The sequence below is a fragment of the Centruroides sculpturatus genome, unplaced genomic scaffold (assembly GCF_000671375.1).
Source record: "Centruroides sculpturatus isolate CEXI.00-Female unplaced genomic scaffold, Cexi_2.0 scaffold2084, whole genome shotgun sequence".
Taxonomy (NCBI): Eukaryota; Metazoa; Arthropoda; class Arachnida; order Scorpiones; family Buthidae; genus Centruroides; species Centruroides sculpturatus.
In genome coordinates, this window is record NW_019386178.1 from 1 (window position 1) to 24,961 (window position 24,961).

Genomic DNA, 24,961 nt, shown 5'->3' on the forward strand with positions numbered 1-24,961 from the left:
GATTTTTTAAATCTTATGGAGTTAACAGAAATTTCAATCTCAAACAATTGCTACATTGTAACTGGTAACTTATAGAACGAGATCATTTCGCGTTTACTTAAAAAAAAAAAAAAATTGAAGAGATATTGAGATAAAGAGTTGATGGACGTTTAGAAAACACACAGATGATTTTCCGGCAAGCTTTACAAAGTGTGTTATACACAAAATACCATAGAACTAGAACTAAGCTTTCCAGCCACCATTTATTAAGTTTGTCGAAGCGTCGCACGTTGGAGAACAGACTTATACAAAACATGTGACTTGTCTTTATGTCGCCGTCACGTGACTACTCATAATTGTCACTTGTTTCAACCACGCCACTTGGCATGTTTCCGGACGACTTATTTTTCTCGAGTAAGACTATTTTCACTATACTTTGAAGGCATAAGGCATAGAACAGTGACATCACACTTCCCTAGTCATGATTCACCTCTTTACGGAATCCAAAGAGTCCGCAAACCAGAGGTTGATATGTTTGCAAGTAAAATTATATTAGTTACATAAATTTTAAAATAAAACGATAACAATTTATAATGAAATTTATCGAAGACTTTTTTGAAAATAAATAATGGCGGCTGTATTATAAGAACATTCGGATTCTGGTCGAGCCTTTTGCCGCACTCGATGCTTAGTTCTAAATAAATATATGATTGTTGGACTCGAACTCAAATTGTGAATTGGAAATAAAGCCAAGTGTTTATTTATACCAGTTTTTAGTTGATACGTGGCAACAGCACGTTTCGGGCATAAAACCCCTCATCAGTTAACTAAAAGATAAATTTTTTTAAATTATTACATAAAATATCTAATAAAACAGAATTAAAATAATGTATATTTCTTACCATATCCACTTTTAATCCGTTATACATACAAGGCTTTAACCCAATGGGCGCGCACAACTTATTTTACAATAAGTGGAGTAATTTCATAAAAATTTGCTATAAATGATCTTTTACCTATTTCACAATATCCAGAAATCTTAGACGTAATCACATATATCTCGAAAGAGAAGTAGACAATTTTTTACATTATTGTTTTTTAACCATATCCGTGTTACATACTGCATTGCAGTTTTGTACTGATTTGCATATTACAAAGAAAGATATTATTAATAACAGCATAATCATTATAGATAATTACAATCAACATTAATGTATGTTGTGTGTATTATAATGTTTTCATGCAGTTCTCATTTATTTTTACATTTAAATTTTTGTTGATACGATTTTTGGCTGTTAAAATTGAGAGGCTTACTTTAAATTTTCTATTATACATATTTTTCTCTTTGTGTAGGATTTTAACATTATTTTTATTTATATTACAGTTATTTATTAAACAATGGTCCTGGAAAACAGAGTTTAGTCGATTATATTTGAGATCTGCAATATATTCTTTTACTCGTATACATTTTGTTTCTCCTATATAGTAGTTAGTTGTATTGCAGGTACACGGTATCTTATACGGTATTCCGAAGTAATTCTAAGAAACTATTAATGCTTGGAATTTAAAAAATAAAGCAATAATAAAAAAATCAATTTATTATAGATAATTTTAGGCATGTGTGTTCCTGGTCTAAGGCCAGGAACACACATGCGTAAAATTGTGTAGCAGAAAACTGAATCTGAAATCAGCTTTCGGTTCAGTTTCTGTTTTACGCCGGAACACACATACGTAAAAATTCCGAATAGGAAACGCCACTGTTACTAACAGTGCTACATTTTATTAATTTTTTCTATCCCTTTATACTTTCCATTTTTCCTCAGCTTTCTCTACTATAATATAGAAAATTTAAATTAATAGACTGGCATTCCGAATTCAAATAAAGAACGTGTGATGTAAATACTAGGCCTATATATCGATTCTACTAGACCAGTGTTTCTCAACCTCGAACGAATCGTCGCCCCCTTCAATAAAACTATTACGTAGTATCGCCCCCCTTCACTTCAAAATTTCGATGCCAGAAGCCAAGGCTAGCGCCAAATTCGTACTGCATTGAATAGACTAGTGACTAGTATAATGTTATTTGCTTAATTATTGTACATTATAACGAATAAAATATCTAATTATTTATAATATGTTTTACTATAAATCAGCCAGAAAATTGTTTTTCGCTCCCCAAATATAAATTGTTACTAATCGCCCCCTCAACATGAAAAACGCCCACTCGGGGGCGATATCGCCCCCGTTGAGAAACACTGAATTATACGAAGATAATTGTGCTTACTTATATTTGTTTCTGAATATATAAACTTAACTACTTCTTAAGTATAAATGGGTCGAAACCGGTTACTTTGTACTCGAATATTTGTGAAATCTCGGGGAAAAAATGGAAAGACAAATTTTTATGACAAACGGATACATAAATCGTAAATTTAAGGAAAATAAATTCTAGAGTCTTTTCTGTACAGTACATACAGCCACAAGGCCATTGTTAACATTAGTCTTTTTTCGGAATTACTAACCAGGGGCAGAATCGAGTATTTAATACATATACAAATATGTCTTGCAAACTGAATTATACAATTAATATATCAATAGTGATTAAGTGCAAGTTAACCAGGAACTACTGTATTTTCAATTTTTACATTGCCCTAATGGGCTATCTATATAAATGCCAGAGTAAATAAAACCACGGAACACAGGTAGTTAAAATTTACATNGTCTTGCAAACTGAATTATACAATTAATATATCAATAGTGATTAAGTGCAAGTTAACCAGGAACTACTGTATTTTCAATTTTTACATTGCCCTAATGGGCTATCTATATAAATGCCAGAGTAAATAAAACCACGGAACACAGGTAGTTAAAATTTACATTGACGTATAACAAAAATTAACAGTAAATTTGTATATTATTTACCGTTATTTTGTTCCTAAAGCATGATTCTTAACTGGTTAAGAATTTATATTAAAATTTCATTTGTTACGGTATAGAAGTATTTAAATTCTTACGTTTCAAATTGCGGCATGACAATAAATTTTGGAAACAAAAATGGCATTTTTATAAAAGTAATGGCGCCCCCCAACAATGGCAAACAGCCTCTCAAAAAAAAAAAAAAAAAAACAAACAAATGTAAATATTATACATACCAAAAGGCGGCGGTCTCTGTCCAAAGTTCACGCTCATTTGAGATGGTGGTTGCATTTTGGGTGTGGGGCGGTAGCATTCCTAAAAATTTCAATTTATCACTTTTAAACATATTTAAAGTATTCTACAGAAAATACTTACCCATAGGTTGTAGTGGCATAGCGAGTGATACTTGTCTTTGTTGCATCATCTCGCTGGGGCCGGGTTCATTACTGGAAGGTACTGGTATCTGAGGAAAACCAGTACTGGGTGGAGGTGGTGGAGAAGGAGGAACGGTTGGTAGTGGCAAAGGTATGCTTGCATAACTTAACACGGGTGGAAGTACTGGCGGTGGAGGTGGTATACCACCTAATTATTTTTATTAATTTGCTTATAAGGTCAATTTAAAATATTTTTCAATGATGTCAGAACTTACCTGATGGTGGTGGTGGTGGTGGATGATGTCTAGGTGGAAATGGTAATGGTCCTGATGAAGGCGGTCTTATTGGTGAAGCCACAGAACTAGGTTGCAGGGCATCATGTAATGGAGGTGGTGGCATCTGCATTGAACCTAAATGAAAAACATTACATATATTTAAGTTAAAATATTTTCAAATTGTTTCTACAGTAGCTTTCTCTAGGAATAATTAACTTACTCCTAACTAAACTTTACTTTTATATTTATAGATATAATAGCCTTTTAAAGTTATTCATTTTTCAAAAAATCATATTCATTGTAACAAATATTTATTTTGCATGTTAATGATATACGAAGCTTGCAATGCCACAACATTATAAATTCCATTTTTCTGTAAATACATTTAATGAAGAATTGAATTGTAAATGCAGTGTTTTCTGCTGCAAAACATATCGTGGCAACAGTGGTGCTGTGAGTGGCTGTATTTTGAAGTTGAATTTATGTGAAGCCATAACATTTAATGTGCCAATGTGCAAATTATGTTACTTTTGGCACTTAAAACATTACAGCTTACATTTACATAATTTTGATATTCCAGAAAATTTATAACCTAGAGAGATTTTACCATTTTATTGTAAAATTGAAATAAATTCATTCACTAGAAAAAGTTTTAATCACCTCTCCTGAGAAGTTTGATTTTTTCTTTTTTTTTTCATTTACAACGTTATGTCATTGCATGCTTCATCTTCCAACATACTGTACAGTACATCCATGTAATGTACAAAAATATGTATATAAATAAAAGTAGAGCAGAAGCCACAAGCTTTACTATGTTTCCACAAATGACACATTTTATCTCTCACATAGTTTGTATGCTAATAGAACTACAAAGTCCCAATTTTAAACAATATTTTGGAAACTAGGGTCCACTAGATGAAATGCTGAAAACATGAATCAATTACTTTTGGCATACATTCACAATGTTAATGCTCATTGAAATATGACACCATGACAGTGTCTTTCCCTTGTTAGTTTTATTCACAAAATGTTATGGAAGTTTGCACTACCAATACTTTGTTGTCTGTCAGCCCAGGTTTTATTCAATCAGTGAATGGGGCCAGTTTTATATGAGATATCCTATTATATTAAAAATATTTTGGAGTCCAAACAAAAATTGCATTTGCTATTAATGTTAAATAATAATTAAATATTAAATTTATTACTAAAATGAGCAATAAACACATATAAATGACTCATGAGTTTATTCATGTTTAACTATAACTCAGGTTTGTGCCATTAGCTCCAAAAAGCAGAAGTGAATCTAATTTTGTACAGAGCTACTCAATTAGGGAGTCAGTCTAACTTTCATTTATAATAATGTGAATTAATAATAGACAGACATGAAAATTATAAAAATAAAATCAATTCCAAACAGAATGTAATATCACTAAGTACGATTTTTGATGGCTTTGAAATGGGCTGTCTGATAACACAAAGATTAACAGAAACATGCTAATATGACAAACAAGTTAGTTTCTAATTACACTATACACATTACATATATGTGGTATTATATAGACTCCTATTACAATTATTTTTTAAGTTTGATTTATTAACCAATTTGTCAGAAGAGAATGCAATAACAACTTGAGAACCTATATCTAATGATAAGCACAGTTAAATCTTGTAAATAAACAATATAAAGTATTTGTCTGTTCATTTTTCTATTACACCAAGTAAAAGCTTGGATTCAATCAATTTATAGCAAAACATAATATTATATAATAGTTTAGTGGATTAAGTTTTCCTATAGTAAAAACATATCTATTGTGATATAAATGAAAATTACACAGCAATTTTTCTAGCACAGCAATATGTTGTTTGTTTTTTGTATATATGTGGCAACATGGCACACAGGTGATCTGTTGAGGGGGATGCCTCCTGGGAAGAACTTTCTATGGAAAAACAGCTCCTATTTAGATTGTTACAAGATAATCTGGAAAATGTGTGATCAGCCTGTTGACAAGGCACAAACCCACATGTTCAGTAGTTTTGTCCACTCAGTCACTGGTGGGCAGCAACATATGATTCATGATAAATATTCTAAATTGTTTAACATGGAAACTAGTCTTTATTATATTGCTATAGATTTTTTATAATAAATATTAGCAATTATAATTAAACATAACTATTCCTATTTTAAAAAAGAGAAGTTATGGAATCATTTATGGTTATTTGATATCTAGAAAAAACACTTTAAATTCATGTATTTAAAAGATTAGTGCGTTTAGAAGAATAAGCTTTACAAAAAGAATTTGATACCCGCAAACTGTAGTCAAATATTACTCACTTATCCATCTACGCAACATTAAGATATAGACAAAAAATTTAGAAAAACTTAAGAAATAATCGTTGCTATAAACATCAAATTCAACAGAAACTACGGACTACACAACACCGCAATATAATACGAGCCTGACATACGATGATTAAAGTATAAATCCCGTTTTACCACTAACACAATACTTTAATATTCATACTTTCATGCTTACCATGAATTCTTTCACGATGCCTTGCCCAGAACTTCGTTATGAAAAAAATCCAATTAGTCGCTCCAAGTCCACACACAGAACCAACAATCCACAAAACAATACTACCAGTGCCGTTTTGTGACTTTTTATAACAATATCTCTCTGGCGGAAACGGATTAACGACACTACTTTATTTTCAGACTAAATAAATAAATAAATAACACTTTTAAAATATTTCATTTATAACATTTTTCGTGACTTATCAACAGAATTCGAACACTTACAACTTATTTTCACTGCAAAAGCTTCGAGTTAATTTACATACCGCGTTTTTAAAATTTACATATAAACAATTTACAATATCTAAGCAACAAATTTGATACAAATTTTATCAATTTAAAATATTAACATATTTTATTAACCTATTAAATTTTGGTGATTAAAGATCGAGGGGGTGAGGAGATAATTAGGGTCGTGTGTATCTTCGGTCGGACGAAACGACGATTTTACTCGTTATCAGCATTTACAATTTTTTATAAAACTCATCCCTATTCTTAAAATTAAGTTTTTTTTTGCCATTTTATAATAGTTGAAAATATAAAAATGTTTCTAAATAAAATATGATGACAGATGGCGCGATCAAATGTTGCCGGGAAAGTTGAACAACTCGGTTTATGTTTATTGTATTACGGTTTTAAAAAAAAAGTAAAATTAGAATTTACACTTTTATTTGTCAGAGAAAGACAAGGCTTTACAGAAATACATGAAAATGCCGCATAGATATAGTCGAAAAGTATAATTAAATTACCCGACAATCACGAATAATCATGCAAAAATAAGCTGTAAAATACGGTAGGTACATTTTATTATAATTAAAACAAAATTATACTCTTTTACTCTTTACTTCACAACTGGATGCATAGGTATACAATAGTTATCTTTAACATCACTCTTTATTCAGGAATATATATTCTATTAATTAAATAATACGAGTATAATACACTTTAAGATTAACAATACTGTAAATATTTTACACGATTTTTACACATTTTACAGTCATTTTAAATAATCGAATTACTACGAATACAGATTTTCTTAATGTTTCATCAAAGTACGTTGTATTATACATTAAAACATTGGTAAACTGTTTAAGTTTCTCATTTGCCCATTACAATTTTTCAATACGAACATCTTTCGTCACACGGCATCCAATCCATACTCAAATTCTCTCTACGCTCGCTACAGCATATCCATTGTCACTCCTCCCACAGAACCACAATTCTACNAAACATTGGTAAACTGTTTAAGTTTCTCATTTGCCCATTACAATTTTTCAATACGAACATCTTTCGTCACACGGCATCCAATCCATACTCAAATTCTCTCTACGCTCGCTACAGCATATCCATTGTCACTCCTCCCACAGAACCACAATTCTACGACTCCTGCAGATTACTCACGTTGCATAATAATGGATGATTCCAACTTTGCAAACTGCAGAAGACGAAACTTCTCTATTGCTGAGACACCATTTTCGTTTATGGCTCTTCCTAGAGCTTTGATTTCGGTGGTTCCATCTGCATTCAAACGTCTTGATGTCTATTGCCTCTAGCAGTAACCAAACAACAAGATGAGAAGTGAGAATCTTAGACAGATAATTGATTTATATCGTATATTTCTCAGATAATAATTAACATAATTGCAGTAATTTAAAATAAAAAAATTCATTTTGGAACATTCTGTATTTGTGTTAATTTATCTCCGAGAACTGAATCATGATAATACAGTAAGTAATTATCATGCCAACAATAGTTACGAAGAGATTGTTATCCATATTAAACAAACCCCAACCTGAAAATTTTGGCAAATCTTGAAGAGCTGTCACATAAAATCGAAAAGCCTCCTCTTGCAGAGATACGTCATTGCTATCAACAGAAGCCTTATAAATGTCCTTTAAAAGGTTTTTGGCAGATTTAGTTACGTTCGAAGAAGAAAAACAAACACAAGAAAACAGATGAAACGGAAAAATACTGTAACAAACGATATCTGTAATACAAAATACCAATGGCAACTCTCCACTATCATTAAGCATTACACCAAGTTTTAAAATAATGTTTAAACTATATAATATCGTCCAACATAATAATATTGGAGAATAAATAACTTCTATTTCATTTATAATATTTAATAATTGTATATACTTATTCATTACTAAATTAATATCTTCTCTTTGGCATACGCGATTAAATATTATTAATTTATTTAGATACTTAAAGGAGTTTTCGAACTTCTTGCAAATAGTAGAAAAGTAAAGCAAAAGGAAATTATTTTGGATAAATAAAAATAAGAAAAAACAACAGACGAAAATATACGATATTGTAGAACTTCTTAATTCGTAATTAAGAAAATGTATTCTAATCGATGTGTTTTCGATTAAATTAATTGGCATTTTATTACGATTAAAGAAGAAGATTATCAACACGATCATATTATTTAACCAAATTAAAGAGGAATTAAATAAGAGAAGTTTCTTTTGGTTGTCTTCTTTATTCTGCAAAATTTCTTGTATTTTTACGATTTTGTTTAAAATTTTCCTCTTTGTCATGTGAAAATGATACAAAATAATTATATAAATAACAAAGGAAACAGAAAGAAATATGTGTATAAAACATCTTATAACAGATAAACGATACGTTAACACTTTTACAACTGATACATAAATGAAGAATATAGGAAATATTTTTGCTCCTATCAGCGTGAAGGCGATATACAGAGAAAATCTCTTTTTCAATTGTAAACCGATGAGATTCATGCTGATTCTAAGAAGTTTCCATTCATTCTTACAGATAATCATTTTGGAATTGTTGTAACGGAATTGATGATTTTTGAAGAATTTTCTTTCTTCGCCGTTTCACGAATTATCTAAATAATATAAAATACATTTAATTATTGATCTTTTATTCCAATTACATTTATAATATTTAAATTATTTCACAAAATAAATGAGATACAGTTGACCCCCCTATAATACTGTTCATTTTTCCGTTTTATATGAATTCCATGTTGTATGAGTCACTTAGATTTTACAAATGTGTGTGCCGGGCTGTGGACTTTATATAATATTTACTTTTCTCTTAATCCTAAAATCTAATTTATTTCTCCAAAAGTTAATGTTTCATATAAATACAAGAGGTATCCGTTTGATTATTGAAGGAACATCAATATAGTTAGATAAGTTTTATGGCGTTACATACAATTGAAAATTATAATCTTGAACTATTTTTCAACATAATCTCCAGATAAATCGAGAAACTTGTCGTAGAGGTTAATGTGCTTTTATATATTGTTTTCATTGAATTCTGTCTGTGAATTCAGCCAAGTCTAGACGCTAGATTGCAACTCCTCGTCATTGAAGCACAGCAAAGCAATATCACTGCGTAAAAAAAGACAGTAACGCTAGGCACCAAATCAGGGTGATACGGAGAATGGTTCTTAATTGAATCATTTGAGTATGTATTACATTATGCAAGTAGATGTTGTCATGCAAGAAAACTATCCCGGTTGAACATGCCGTGACCTTTGTTCTAAATAGCTTTCCTTACCTCCTTCAATGTACTGTACCTGGTGCATCTCTCTCATTCATTAAATTTAGTTGTAAATGACGCTGTCGAAGTAACGGTTAATTTTTTAACGTTATACAAGAATTGTACACGTTTTTTTCTACATCCCCTTAAAGATGGGATGTACGAAATCGTGATATCACTGGTTTAACATCGAAATCCGCGAGTAATATAAAATCGGAGAGCGGAATAAATATATCAAATATTTTAATGGAATTTTTAACTTTCATCAACTATACAGAACTATCGTAAAAACATACCAGTAAATTCTTATCGGTTAGGTTAAGTTATAAATCTACTCGTTATTCACGTAATCGAAATATCTAGTGGGCAGGCGGCTAACAGCCCAGAACCGGTCCTTGATAGAATTGGAATCGTTATACGTGTGCAGCTTCCACCCAAGGTCGTAGGCTTCCAGCAGCTAAACCGGGTGAGGTTGGTGCTCTATAAAGCGCATGCGCGAATCTGGCTTTTTGAAATCTGACAATATAGAGATTCCACTCAGCCACTAATATTCGAATATACAATAGCAATTTTTTTTTCACGTGTAGTATAGAAATTTGTAATAAGATACATAATGCGGTTATAATAAAATATTGTGCGATTGTTTTCATATATTTAAAATTAATATTTATTTATTTTTTAGAAAATACGAGAGAAGCGGCGCTTCCACCGCTTCTAATGACGGCACGCTATTGGTTTACTGTCCAAAGTGACTTGGATAATTTTTTTGCATGGATCATTGTTCTAGCTGCTTCAACGATTGTTCGCATTTCTCTTTCTATTCATTCCGTTTTGTTGTGGCGAATATTTACAGGATAACTGATGAGCAATTCCTTCTTCTTCTTCAGTTTCTTTGATTAAACGGTTAACTTCTTCTTTACCATTGTCTGTCCTTATTATCTTGACTTTGTAGTTTAAGTTATTTTTAATGTATTTGATGCATTTTCGGATTCTGTCTTTGGCATCATTCTTTGATTTTAAGAAGGATACAATTCTGAAGTGACTTAGATCATCTTTTACAAGCAGGAAATAGCGAGCTGCTCCTACAGATTCTGTCTCCATAGGTCCACATAGATCGATGTGTAATAATTCACCTGGTGCTTTTGCTCTTGAAGTACTTAATTTGAAAGAAATTCGATGTTGTCTTCCTTTCATACAGGATTCACAAAAGAAGTCAGCGTCATCTTCGTACTCTATTTCACATTTCTTTAAAATTTCTCGAACTCGTTTAATGTTTTGATGAGCTAATCGTTCATGGAATTTTCTTATGTTTTCTTTCTTCCTGTGTGTTCCAACAAAAGCTGAGTTTTCAGGTATTTTTCAAATTGCATATAGTATAGCTTTTCTTTCTTTGTTCCGATAGCAAACACTTCATTGTCTCGAACAAGTCTACAACCTCTTTTGTTGTAAATCATACTGAAGCCTCTATCTGATGCTGAGCTGATTGAGAATAGAGTAAACTTCAGATTTGGAACGTATAGGACGTTATTGAGACTTGATAAAATGTTTGATTTGCCATTGTTAGCTAAAAGTTTAACTTCGCCTGATCCATAAGCTTTAAGATATGATCCGTCGCCAATCTTTATCAACTTCTGAATAATTAAGAAACCATTCTTTCTTTGTGCACATGTGATCGCTGGCTCCACTGTCTGCAATCCACGAGTTTTCACTTTGTGCTACCTCTGCCATATTCAAGCCGGTGAATGCTGCTTTCCTTCCATCTTTCTTGTTGTCCTCTTTTTTTTTTTTTTTTTTGTAGCTTAGCTTGACACTGAAATATGAAATGACCAATTTTATCACAAAAGTGGCACGGAAATCTCTTATTGCCTGACCCGGCTTTGGGTTTGTAAATTCTATGAGACGGAAGTGCAACATTGTCCAGTTTTTCTTTGTTGGAGTTATTTTCTGTAAGTCTACTCTCTTCAAGAAGCAGTCTGGATGTTAGATTGTGCAAAGTACGTTCTTTTTCAACGACAGATTCCCAGGCAGTTACAAAGTGTGCATATTCGGGTGGCAGGGAAGAAATTATTTAAGTCATAAGCATAGTTTCAGAAATCTCATCATCATGCGCCTTCAATTTTGCTACAATGTTCTCTAAATCGGAGATATGCGTTCCTAGTCCTTTGGCTTAAAATTCGTAGTCAAAGAATTTCTTTTGTAAAAGATGTTTTCCGATAGATGATTTGGGTTCAAATAGACTAGTCAATTTCTTCCACATTTCATATGCTGTTTTACGACTTATCAGATAGGACAAAACTCTGTCTTCTACAAGAGATACGATAACATCTTGCACTTTTTCGTCTAGTCTCAATCTTTCTTTGTCTGTCGGTGTTTCACGCAACACGTCTATCCATCCTTTGGACCACATGTGAACTTCTACTCTAAACTTTAATAAGTTCCAGTTTTCAGCACCCTTCAGTTTAGCAATAGTAAAGGTATTACTCACAGATTCTATTTTTGGTAAGACGACTTGATCAATGAAATTCAGATACAGTAGAGCATCGATTATTCGACCCCCGATCAACCGTCACATCGGTTAACCGATCGCGTTCTAGTCGGCAAATTCAAATGTCCTCTAATGATGTGGCGCTACATTATTTGACTGTGTCTTAGCTACTTTAATATTATTTTTGTTAAATTTTTGCGTGTTTTAGCTGGCAACACTGGCTCGACCATGAAAGGGAGGCCAGTATTTAAACGAGGCTTACTTTTCTAATTTTTAACGATACAATAGCGACGATTATTATTTTAAAAAAATTGTTAGGCTTAACATCGATGAAAATTCAACGCTATTAGTAGGTTAATAGCGATTTACTAATACAGTGGTACCTCAGGATACGAACGCCCCAGCATACGAAATTTTCAGGATACGACATGAAATTCGAACATATTTTTGCTCCACGATACCAGCAAAAACTCACCATACGACGTTACATTAGTTCGCATTTTTCATTTGTTTTCCTTACTTCAGTTATTTTTTTTAATGTATTACTTGGCTTTAATTTGATTATGTTTTTCGCGTTGGAACGAATTATTTGGTTTAACATGTAATCGTATGGGAAAAGTTGATTCACCTTACGACATTTTCATGATACGATCTCAGTTTCGGAACGGATTAATTTCGTATCCTGAGGTACCACTGTACAGTAGAGCGTCGATTTTCCGAAAGTCAATCATCCGAAACGTCAATTATCCGACCAGCCCCAGTCCCCAATTAGGTCAAATAATCGATGCTCTACTGTACTTAATTCTTCAATTAAAATTGACTTGTCCTGACTAGGGATTGCAATCCAGCAGTGTTTTCAATCCAGCTGGATTTTTGCTGGACCAACATCAATCCAGCGCGGATCCAGCGCAGATATATTTTTGGTGCAATAAAGTGTTATCAATTTATCTATTTAGCATTTTATGGTTTTTTTAAAAAGATAAAACATTTTTTTAAATACTTGAAAACCTTTTATTATTTAGACTGTTCACTTTAAATCAGTAAAACGTCTTACACATTTAGGTAGTAAACTTGACGTTAATTCAGTTTAACACTTGAGATAGAGATAATTAACTTTAAATGTTTAGTTAAATTATAATTATAATGTAATAAGTTAAATAATAGCAAAAATAATTTTACTGATTAATTTACTTTAATATATTATATTATAATAATGTAAGGATAGATAATCAGTGGCTAAGTGGCTATCAGTCTTACTAGTTTTCTTATATAGGCTCTACATATCCGTCTGTAGTTATTTATAAGTGATTTAACCACTTATAGAATAAAAGTTAAATACTCTTACTTAATAGAATTAGAGAAGAAGTTATAAAATATCAGTCTTGTCTTGAATAAAGTATTTTAAAGGATTAAATAAAATTAAATTAATCACTTATTTTTTCGTGTTATTTTTTTATTTCATATTATTTTTTTATCATCAAATATGTTTTTGTTATCAAATGTTTCTTTGTCATTTAACATGTTATCATGTTATTTTTTTGACATTTCTGGAAGTAGGATCTCAAAAAACAAATAGTATTAATGGTGTTGTCTCCCAACCTACTTCTTAATGCACTGCATATATATCCCGCTGCAGAGAAGGCCCTTTCAGCCTCTACGCTAGTTTGTTTCAGGGTCATCAAATAATTATAAATCAAAGATAAGTTTTCACCTCTGACTCCCTCATTTTCATAAACAGCCATTTCCTTTTTTAATAACTTATCATAATCCTTCTCAGTACTAGTTTTTTCCGTTTCATGAAGTTTTCTTTCTTACGCTTTAGTTGGATCTCCTATTCTTGTTCCAAGGTGAAATTCAGGGTTATATACGGGTTATCTGGATCATCGCTTTCCACCTCCATAATCTCCTCTGCCATTGCTGCTGGTTCCACTATATATGTATTTACGCGATTCACTAAACTAACCAAGTTTGATTCAAATCGTTAGAGCCATTTTTGTGGTAAATAATTCAATTTTCATTTAAGATCATGTAGCGTGTCACAGACGCCCCCTGGCATTTTTTTAGTCGCAATTTTTCCGAAATTTTTCAAAAAATTTAAAAAAATTCAAATTCTCTAATTTCTTCGAGCTGCGAAAAATGAAATAAATAACGTTTTTATTGCGCACCGAGTTTATTCAGGAAAAAAAGTCGAAAAAGTGCCGGTGTCTCGCAGCTGAAGCGGTGATCCGTCACGTGATTCATTGACGTCACAACCGACCGTAAATTAGAATTATGCACCAGGACTAGGAGAGGATGTTACTTATTTTATTTAGCGCGAAGACACTTTATTTAGCGAGAGCGAAAAGTCAACTGTCAATTAGATCAGCAGAGGTAAAAGGACGGGTGGTGCGGTGTAGAGAGGGAGTGTAGCACGTGCTGCACTGAATGGCAACGTCGCTCTCGCCGCCGAGCGATTGCGCACTTAGCAAAGCGGCAACGCAGACTTTTGCATTATTTAGAAAGTTAATTGAGTATTTGAGGATCCGCAGCGCTGGATCCAGCTGGATTGCTGGATGAGGGATCCAGCAATTGCAATCCCTAGTCCTGACGTGGCCTGGGCCCATAACCTGATAAAAGACACTTCAAACTGAAAGACAGAAGTTTTATTTATTTACACATATATTTTTATTCGACAATTATTTACATCTTTTTTTTATTTTTTACATTTATGAAAAAGTAAGGAAGATGGAAAAGCTGCTAGAGAGTTAAATTCTGCAGCGTGGAGGCCTGTATGACCTTCTGGTTGGACGATATCCAAAATAAACTCCTCGAGTATATGGTCTCCCACGTCCTCGATAACGTCCTCTTGGTGGTCTGTCTGTGGTACTAATTCCCGGTCGATTCGTTCTTTTTGGCATTATTTTAATTTGTCTTCCTCTAAAAAGTGATTCATCTAACGCCATAGCAGTCTGAATAGAATCTTTGTCCTCAAATTCAACATATGCAAACCCTTTAGGATGACCTGAGTACTTGTCACATAAAATTTTCACACGATTTATAGAACCACAGCCGTGAAAATGTTCTTCCAATTCTTCTTCAGTTGCTCCATAATGAACATTGCCAACATAAACCGATCTTGCATCAACTTCCATTTTTTCTTCTAGTGATAAACCAAGTAACGCATCTGGAGGACTCGTACTCCTTTGTTTTTCAATCTCACTCTGCATTTGTTTTAACTTTTCAGCTTCTTCTTCCGTTTCCCTTATTCTGGCTTTTATAGCTTCGAGTTCGTAATCTTTGATATTCTGTTCTTCGCCCGTATCGTCAACGGCACCTTCTGGTAATTCCTCGTTATGTTCACCATTCTCTCTTGTTTCAATTTCTTCGTCTAAAGGATCGCCTTCACCATTTATGTTCGCCATTTTGATAAAATATTGATTTTAAAAAATATACAGTATTTAAAACTGAATAAATATATTGAAGTTTCGGACCTCTTTGTTCTCTAACCTCAACTTGTGGCAGCCGGAACAATAATGAGGAACACATGGCATGTTGCCGGTATGTAAACTACATAACGCACCCTGGTGGTGGAACCCGGCATAACAAAAATTAAATATTTTTCTTAACACTTTTCTCGAAGGCTTTTTACAGTACTTTTCTAACCTTTCAAGTTGTTTCGGCCGAGGCACTATTTTCTCTCAGTGACGTCTTTTTCATTTCTAAGGAGTGAAGAAATTATAGGGTTCTTCTAAAATCCTACAATTTCCTTACTCCTTAGCTTACTGTGCTTACTACATTGGGCTATCTCCTCATAGATAGAACGGGCCTTGTGTTACGTGACTACCACACCGTGTGATAGAACATTCGGAAAGGATAGATATCTACAAACTGTTTGGGATAAGGACGGCATGAATATAGATAGTGCACTTATATGCTACTGTGGGCCTCTTATCGTAAAATTAAGCAAAATCGTAGTAGAAAAAAATTGCCGTCAACTTTGATGTCATCTATAAAAAACTGACATAATTCGACATTATAGTGCAACAATTAAAATGCAAATACACAGTAAGTTACATAGGTGTACAGTGGGCTTTTTCATGAAATATTTTGCCTTCCGATTCAGTTATTTAAAATCACGTAAAGTATAAGAATTACTTAATGTGATAATTTCTGCAACAAGCATAAAAAATGTTCAGATAAACTTAAAATTTATAGATTAACTAGTCATGGAAATTAGATGGTGCCACACACCCTTTAATTTATATCTGTACATTTGGAAAATGAAAATTTGAAGGTAGCAGTCTTGGTTATATTTGCAGTACTACTGTTTCCAGAAGCAATATGCAAATAAAACAGAAAATAATAAAATGTTTGACTGAGAATGTATAAAACTAGTATGCCTACTTTGTATAGTTAAATATATAGTTTTTTTCAAAAAAAAACAAAGAAAACCAAAGCAATAGCAACTGCCTTTAATTGTGGAAATGTGCTTCAAGAATACCTCTGGGCACGTTCACTACTTGCCCCCACCTTAGCTACGCCTCTGCTGAGATATTTTCTTTTTCGTGTATGGGTGATAGGAAATTATGAAGTTCCTCAAGGTCAAACAGCCTCAAAGGATTAACTTAACGTGTATGGCCGCCTTTTACAGACGTGGAGAAAACCCGTTCGAGTGAGGCGCGAACTCACGACCGAACTCCCAGTGTTCAGGGAACGAAGACCGCTAAATACTACAGTCATTTATTGCATACATTCATCAGTGAAGGAAATGTTAGATTTAAGAGGTTGGAAATAATAAAGACAATGAGTTATTTTTTCCAATCTAAGCTCACAGACTCCCTAAAATCTTATCACTGATCCCTGGTTATACAAATACAAAATTTTCTATTAAGTAATTCCAATACTTAGTGAACATAAAGGAAAAGATTTTTTCCTGTGCATTCACTATTTGCAGATATTCTGTATTGAATACTAACAGTTTTATTCAATAATTATGTTTGTCTACGTAATCCAATATCTCCATTCAAAAGTATAGAATCCCGTATATTTTGTGGCCAATAAAAATGCCAATTATTAAAAAATAATTTCGATTCACACGATTTAAAAACCCTTAGCGAGTGTCAACAAAGGAGCTGCACATCTCTGAAGTGTCACCTAGCATTAGGACAGGAGGAATTACAGGCTTTATGTCATACCAACATCCATCGAAAGCGTATTTAACAGAGCATTTTCCAAATTCCATTATCAACAAACAGACGATTCATCACTTCATGCTTATTCTGAAAATATAAAAGAAAGTAATGAACATATTTGTCCATTGTCCCAAGCAAATTCCGCGTATGTTTAATAAAACTTGACCTTATAAACAAAATGTTCCTTGTTTTCAAAGCCAAGCAACCCCCGATTGCAACCATTGCAACCTTGTGACAGCGCTAATCCAACGTTGAATCATAGTTTAAAGCTTTTTGAATAATGTATGATGCCCTTTTTTTATAGTCTGCGGGCGCCGCTGCTTTTGTCCCATCAATTCTACAATTTAAAAAAATACCAGGAGGCACTTAAAAACGCGTAGCAATTTATTCCTCGATTTTATTATAAATTGATGCCCGCAATTTCGCTTACAGATCTCTTTTTTGATGTGCATTTTTTGCCCTTCCGTATCATAAGCATTAATATTTAAGTAAGAGCACGTAGTCTGTACTTCTTGCTGCATATAAAATAACTATTTAGTGATTAGTTTGGTTTTATTCAATTACGGCAATGCGACACTTGGGCGATCTGCTGAAGAGGGTGCCTACCGGGAGGTCTTTTATGGGGAAATTGGCCCTATTTAAGTATTACTAATGTAAAGAAACCCCGGAAAATCCACGTGGCTGCCACGTTGACCAACAATTACCAGTGTTCCTGGTTCTATCCACTCGGCCACTGTTGGGCATTTAGTGATCAGAAAGCGATGTATTAAGCATTTTACATCGTAATATGATACATTAGTTTGTTATTTATATACAGACGTTTCGCTGTATTTTACTTGCGAAAATTTGGGCTGATATAACGCATAATAAAATTTCCAATTTAAAATAATGGAAAATGGCTCCAAGGAGAGAGCATTTTCTTACAAAATCTTTCCCTAATCAGTAATAAATTCCTAAAAATCAGGGAAAGACAGATATTAAGCCGTAAATATCTGTATAAAAAAATATCAAAGAAAATTTTAGTCTAATAATCTTAAAAAATGCTCCAAGAAGACTTCAGAAAGTTTTATTCAGATATTACTGAGAAGTGAAAGCAATTAAAAAAAAAGGAAAATAAATATTATCCATAATTAATGATATAAAATACATTGATAATAACCTTAAATGTAAACTAACAATAAATAAATTTCAGCAAAAAATAAACTCGTTTCTTATATATATATATTAAATATTGCATATGTTAAAAGAGAACACAGTTGTTTCCTACTTTCCTAAAAAAAACAAAAACTTTTTTAGAAATTAAAAAGAAAAGTTAACATAAATTTTTATAAATGTACATAAAAATATCAATTGATTACCAAAAAAGAAATTAAAAAGAGTTAAATAAAAATTGATGAAGGAAATTATCAAAGGAAAAATAATTCCCATTAATTTATAACAATATTTTGTTTTACATTCTGTCTTATACAGAAAATAATTTAGAATTTTTAAAAATAATTNTATATATATATATATATATTTTCAAGTGTATGAACAGTCTTGTATAGTTTACATTCTTAAAAGCACATTGATACATTAAAGCAATAATAAAAATCTATCTTTTAAGTGATACAAAATAACAGAGTCGAAATTAAAATAAATTATGGCTGATAAATCTGATTCTGATTGTCTTCTATGTGATGATAGAATGGCATGTAATTTTCATGAAAATTTACTCTTCTTTAACTGCATTTTAAGTCATCAATATTTAAATGTATATATAAATGGTTGCATAACTGAAACATAAAAACTTGTGCAGTAACCCCTCCATTTACATGAATTCACTTTAAAAATTTTTTCAACAGAGTCTAATTTAAAATAATAAAACTTCATGGTAATGATAATTACATCAAAATGTGTATCTTTTGTTATCAATAACCTTTTATATAGACTTGTTTTTTAAATTTTAGTTAAAAAACTTTTCTTCTCCAGTAAAATACTGTATTTGAGAATAGGGAAGATATCCCTATTTTAAACAGCTTTCCATTGTTCCATTTACACTGTTTTCAAGAAACCAAATATACTCACGTAAATGGAGAGCTTAATGTATACATAAATTTGTCATGTTCATTCATGAACTTAAATGTTTATAATTAACTTACCGTTTAAAGTATGCCAAACAGTAAGTTAATTAAATGCTATTGTTGGATGAGAAATGTTTCAGCCATTGATGACATACTGATTAAACAAAAATAATGATGATTATGGCAGAATGACATCAGTTATAATAGAATTTTATTATAGTTAATTTGAGAAAAAGTCTGTCAAAAATTTCTCGAAAAGTAAGACATCTTTTGCTACGGTTTTTATCCACTTTCTCTTGGAACTTTAATTTAGAGCTCTACCTTTTGAGCTTTGATTGATAGATGCTTATTGCGACAGTAAAGATATGTGATTCATTTTACACTAAGAGTCTAACACACTGTTACACATAATGCCAGCACATTATATCCATAATTCTATAAAATCCTGTTGTCAGAAACATCAACCATACCTATATAGAAACAAATTGAATGGGTGTTATTAATGTCCAGTTTATGGTTGAATTCTCAATGTTTTCCATCATCATACCATTTCAAATGCAAAATGGAAACCAGCATGATCTTTAACGGAATAAAATTTTCCAAAACGTCAACGAAAGTTCATTGACTTTTAACTAGCTTAGTCTTTACCTGGTGATGCTATAAATACAGAATACTGGAAAGATATTATTTCATGCATTTATTTTGATCTTTTATTTTAAGCAAATATAACAATTTTTTCCAATATATATTTAGAATCACTCTCAGGATGACAAAGGCATTTGGAAAGGAATAATTCCTGTAAAGTACAAGGCAACTCTCATAAAAATTAATTTATAGAATAAAAAATAATAATAAAGTCAATGTAAATGACATTTTTGAACAGATTTAAAAATTTATCAAATTTTTTTAACTTTGAAAATTTACTTTTTTTGTTAATCATTGTACAACTTCAGTTATAATTTATCTTTTAAAAAATTCCATTACTTTTCTTTTTGAATACAGATTATTCTTAATAGAATTACCATGCATTTTGAAGGGAATCGTATACTATAATATAAAAACATTCTCAATTCACACATATACAAAATTTTCATTATAGATACAGAATGATTCAAAGTAAATAGTTTACGTAAATTTTAATTTTTTAAATTTTCCTGAATCATTTATATATCTTATTTCTTCTTGACTTCAAGTTCCTACATCCATTAATTTATTAGAAAATTAGAAAGAATTTAATAATAATATTTTACAATTAAAAAACTAAATTATCAATAATTACATAACTGCATACCTTAATTATACAAATATTTAATTTGGATTAAATTAGCTAAATTCTAGTCCAATATTAAATGATAGAGCCAGATTAAATCATCGACAACAAATTACTTTTCCATTTTGCATTTAATATAAAAGGCACTGATACTTTTATTTAAAAAAAAAAAAATACCTGAAGCTTCATTAAGAATAACAACTAGTTATATTAAAAATGTTTTTTTTTTCTTGTACAAAAAGTGATATAATTTATTTAATTTTATAACAGAAAAAACATTTTTCTTGTAAACAATTATTTCATCGTCATCTTTATAGATATTCATGTATGAGAAATATCAATAAAGATGGTGATGATGATAAAATTAATTGTTTTTAATGATTTGCTAATTTAAATAAAACAAGCATTCAATTATTTTTATTTTTAGAAGTTATGTAACTATATTTAGTACATATTTTTTTCTGTTAATGATTAAAATTATTTACCTTAGATATAACGTTAATTGATTAGTATGCAAATTATAATGGAAAGTTAAAAACATAATTAAGCATCTGTCTTATAATCAACTGTAGAAAGAATTACTTTTAATAAGTATCAAACTATAAATATAATTGTTATTACAAGATTAAGAATAAATATTATGGAATAACAAACATTCTCATAAATAAAAGCTCTTAATTTTTTCTAATTTAATAATAATATAGAGACTTTAAAATCCAAAAATGTTTTTAGATACATTTTTTTAATTAGTTTGTTTAATATTTGGTATAAATATATTTTGAAAACAAGTTCAGATAAATTTGAATTATTTTACTTTGAACCATTCTGTATAAAATTACAGATAAAGCTAATATAAATTGGACACTGTATTGTAATAACGTATTTTAATTTTATATTTTTTTATATTAACAAATATATTCAAAATATAAATCTCCATTTAGTAATATGTTTCATTGTTACTTTTGAAATTAAATTTATAATTTACTAAATATTCATATGGACATATCTACAGTTAATTATAAACTTTTTTTTAAATAAAGGCATTCCTAACTTTTTAGGGAAAGTCTGAGAAGAATTTATACTAATTTCCGTGAAGTAGTTTCATATCTAAGTCGTCGAGAGTACTTATCGGAGCAGAACAAGTATTGTTCTGACAGACGTAAACCGTCGCTTGGCCTTTTTTTAGTTGATTCAAAATGTCAATTTTCTTATATAATATGTTGTTTTTGTTACCATCTGCAAGTATAAGAGTCTTAAAAGGAAGAAAATGGTTATGAATGCATCTCAAAAATTCTTGAGTCATTCTGTCTTCTCTACTTCCTGAGACAATAATCTACAAAAATAAAAAAATTAAAATTAAGTTTCAAAATTGATTTTATATACTGTATATAGCAATTTACAAAGTCGTACCATTTGCGAAGGATAATTTAACAACATGAGGCCACATAACATTTCGGGTAAAGCTAATGGAAGGTGTCTTAATCTCTGTCCGTATGCTTTTAATATTTGTATCGCCTTATCTCGATATGATCTATCATTAAAATAATTATATAATCTCAAAAGATTTGTTACACTGACTGAGTTAGAACTGGGTTCAGCACCATCTTGATCTAAAGAAATAAAAATGTTTGATTATATAATATTAATATTCATAAATACTTATAAATATATTTAAGTTACATAAAGGTTTAATCATATATTTTTATAGTATCAAAGTTTTATAAAATTCAACATGTATGGCTTAATTTCATACAGTTGATAGGGAAATACAGTAGAAGGTATGCTAATCCAGCCTAGTGTTGGATTATCAAAAATGCTAGATTACCAGATGTTTTTCTATTTTCACAAAATTTGATATGTGAACTGAATATTGCAGAATATTACTGTAACAACACACACTACTACTTATTTTTTATGAATGCTCTTTAATAAAATCAGTCTGAAGATGATAAAGTCTATGAATATACTTTATTACAACTGCTAACCTTTTTGCAGGTTTGTCAGTAAAACACATAATTACACAAAATTAACATTCATAATGATTCATATAATATTTATTTGTTTTTGTTTGTTTTTAGTTTTGTTGTCCTTGTTTGGGAGAAAGAAAATAAGTCTCATATGCTACTGAACACAAAACATATGTGCCAGCTCTAATAAAGCAATGTTTATTCAGCACAATATAATGTAGACTGCATATAACTATAGAATCGCACTGCAGAGAAATTTGAGATCCTCCTAACTATTCTTGACAGAACTGCTTCATCTGTCGGGATCAAGTCATCAATGTTGTCTTTAGCCTCCAAAAATTGGTGTCCTGACAGTTTTTGAACTCTTTCAAACATGTCTGATACATAACTGCTTGTAGTTCTGTGCTTTCTTTGCATAGTTTGTCTTTACAGAGTACTAGCATGTTGGATTAATAATCAAACAAACAATTCTGAATTATTGGCTATTCTTCAGAGGGTCCCAGATTATACTACTACTATAATTCTCCATAAACTATAAAAATGTTTATCATTTGTCACCATAATTCTGAACAATTTGTATTGCATTTATTAAAAATAGCACATTGCATAGCAAAGTTATTTCTTTACTTCTTCTATTTCTGCTATCACAAAACAATTTATTGAACTTGCATGATCTTTCTAAATGTGTAATTCATAGTAATTTGTGAAAATGAAAGAGCTATACATAATTTTACATTTCTATCAAATTTAATTCTTTTGAACAAAGCAAAAGAAACCAATCTCCAGCACAGTTTTATTTTTCACTTTGTTTATTAAGTATACCCAGTTTTGAGTAGTTGAATATATAACTCTTATTTTAATTTTAGTTAACCAAATAATGTAGACTATTCTCTTTAAATAAGTTAAAAATTTTATTTTACCAGTATTATTGTTTATGCTATCAAGCAACGTTGTAAAGGAATTTCTATTTTTTCGATTTTAGGGACCCTCCTTCTAATTTTTAGAAATATCGATTAAAAATAATTAAGAAAAACAAATTAAACTAAAAAATTATCAATTAATTGTTATAAATCTCACAACATTCGTAGGAAAAGACGGTCGTTTCTCCCTTTTTCTANATTGACTTGACTTGCAGCTTTACAAGGGGAGAAAAGAAAGATAAGATAATTGGTACACATAATCATTAATATACGTTAATAATTATTAACATCATATCGTAACATGACAAATGCAAATATATAAAGCAAACAGAATTGGTCGTTAATATTATTCCATAATATGAGTCTTGAAAAAGTTTAAACACCTTAAACAATGTTAAAGATGTTAAGGAACATTTTTATTCATCAAGCAATGAATAGAAATGAAATTCATGCCCTAACAAAAGATTTCTTTAGATATTCTAAAGGTTCGTATTATTAAACATAAATGGAATATTTGTAAAAGAACTCCTCTACCGCATAGGCTTCTTTTGCTGTTAATAACGATGTCCAGGTTGACTTTGACAATGCCCGATTACTGCAACAGTGTGAGGACCCGACCAACCTGAAATATCGTGAACAACTGGAGATATTTAAAGTGTTTAGGAGGGGAACAGCAATTTTAAAAAAATAGACTCATTAGCAGCTGCATGGAGGGTGTGCTTTGATGTAAAATAGATCTTTGTGGTTTTTTTTTATATTTTATATAAACTTCATATTTTTAAAACTGGAAAACAATTAAAAAAAAAACAAATTTTTTAAACATAACATTGAGCATGCTTGTATCTTCACAATGTCCAAACTTTTTAAATTTTTGGAGTTTACGTTCTTTTATAAACATTCCATTTACATTAAAACCTGACAGTGACCATTTAAAATAGATGAAAACGTTTGTTTAAAAGAGAATTAATTGCTGGTTTGTGGGTAATTGCTTATTTATTTAATTGTATATCAGTAATATCATGGTGATTGTAAATAAGTACATATATACCATAAAAAAGATGAAATGGCATCCTATCTTGCAACCAATATTTATCACTTAGTGTTTGTAATAATTCAGTAGAAAAAAGTTATCATCTGATACACAAGATTGATAAGCATATGAAACTCCCAGGTCCTCCAACCAATATTTAATAATGTTTAATCATAAGTCAATTAAACTCAATTTAATTAACAAATCAAAAAGTCTAAAATAATTCTTGACAGAAAACATTTTCATTTTTGTTAGTAATTTCATTATGTCAAACATATAAATATACAAAAAAATTGGTGGTATTTTTAAGAATTATAAAATTGCATCCAATATAAATATAATACATAACATATTACAAAATAATAATAATTAATTTATGCCAGTATTTCCTGGTTTTTCATGAAAATGCCACCA

The 24,961-nt window shown here is 30.7% G+C and overlaps 2 protein-coding genes and 1 pseudogene across 3 annotated transcripts in view; all 3 read right to left on the reverse strand.

Moving 5' to 3' along the window:
- Window positions 1-779: 779 nt before the first annotated feature.
- Window positions 780-6,197, reverse strand: LOC111613954 (neural Wiskott-Aldrich syndrome protein-like). Its single transcript, XM_023355302.1, has 5 exons — window positions 6,079-6,197; window positions 3,545-3,679; window positions 3,271-3,477; window positions 3,132-3,210; window positions 780-806 (listed from the first exon to the last, which is right to left on the reverse strand). Exons 2-5 carry the CDS (start codon window positions 3,672-3,674, stop codon window positions 803-805), a joined length of 420 nt encoding a protein of 139 aa, XP_023211070.1. The 5' UTR covers window positions 3,675-3,679; window positions 6,079-6,197; the 3' UTR covers window positions 780-802.
- An 8,587-nt stretch (window positions 6,198-14,784) lies between these two features.
- Window positions 14,785-16,052, reverse strand: LOC111613952 (annotated as a pseudogene).
- A 5,337-nt stretch (window positions 16,053-21,389) lies between these two features.
- Window positions 21,390-24,961, reverse strand: part of LOC111613950 (spermatogenesis-associated protein 20-like) — a 37,053-nt gene continuing 33,481 nt past the window's right edge. For both annotated transcript variants that reach the window (XM_023355298.1, XM_023355299.1), the window contains 2 exons: window positions 22,041-22,240; window positions 21,390-21,963 (listed from right to left, as the gene is read on the reverse strand). In XM_023355298.1, coding sequence (XP_023211066.1) covers window positions 21,712-21,963; window positions 22,041-22,240 — 452 coding nt within the window. In that variant the 3' untranslated portion in view covers window positions 21,390-21,711. The remainder of the gene's footprint in view (window positions 21,964-22,040; window positions 22,241-24,961) is intronic.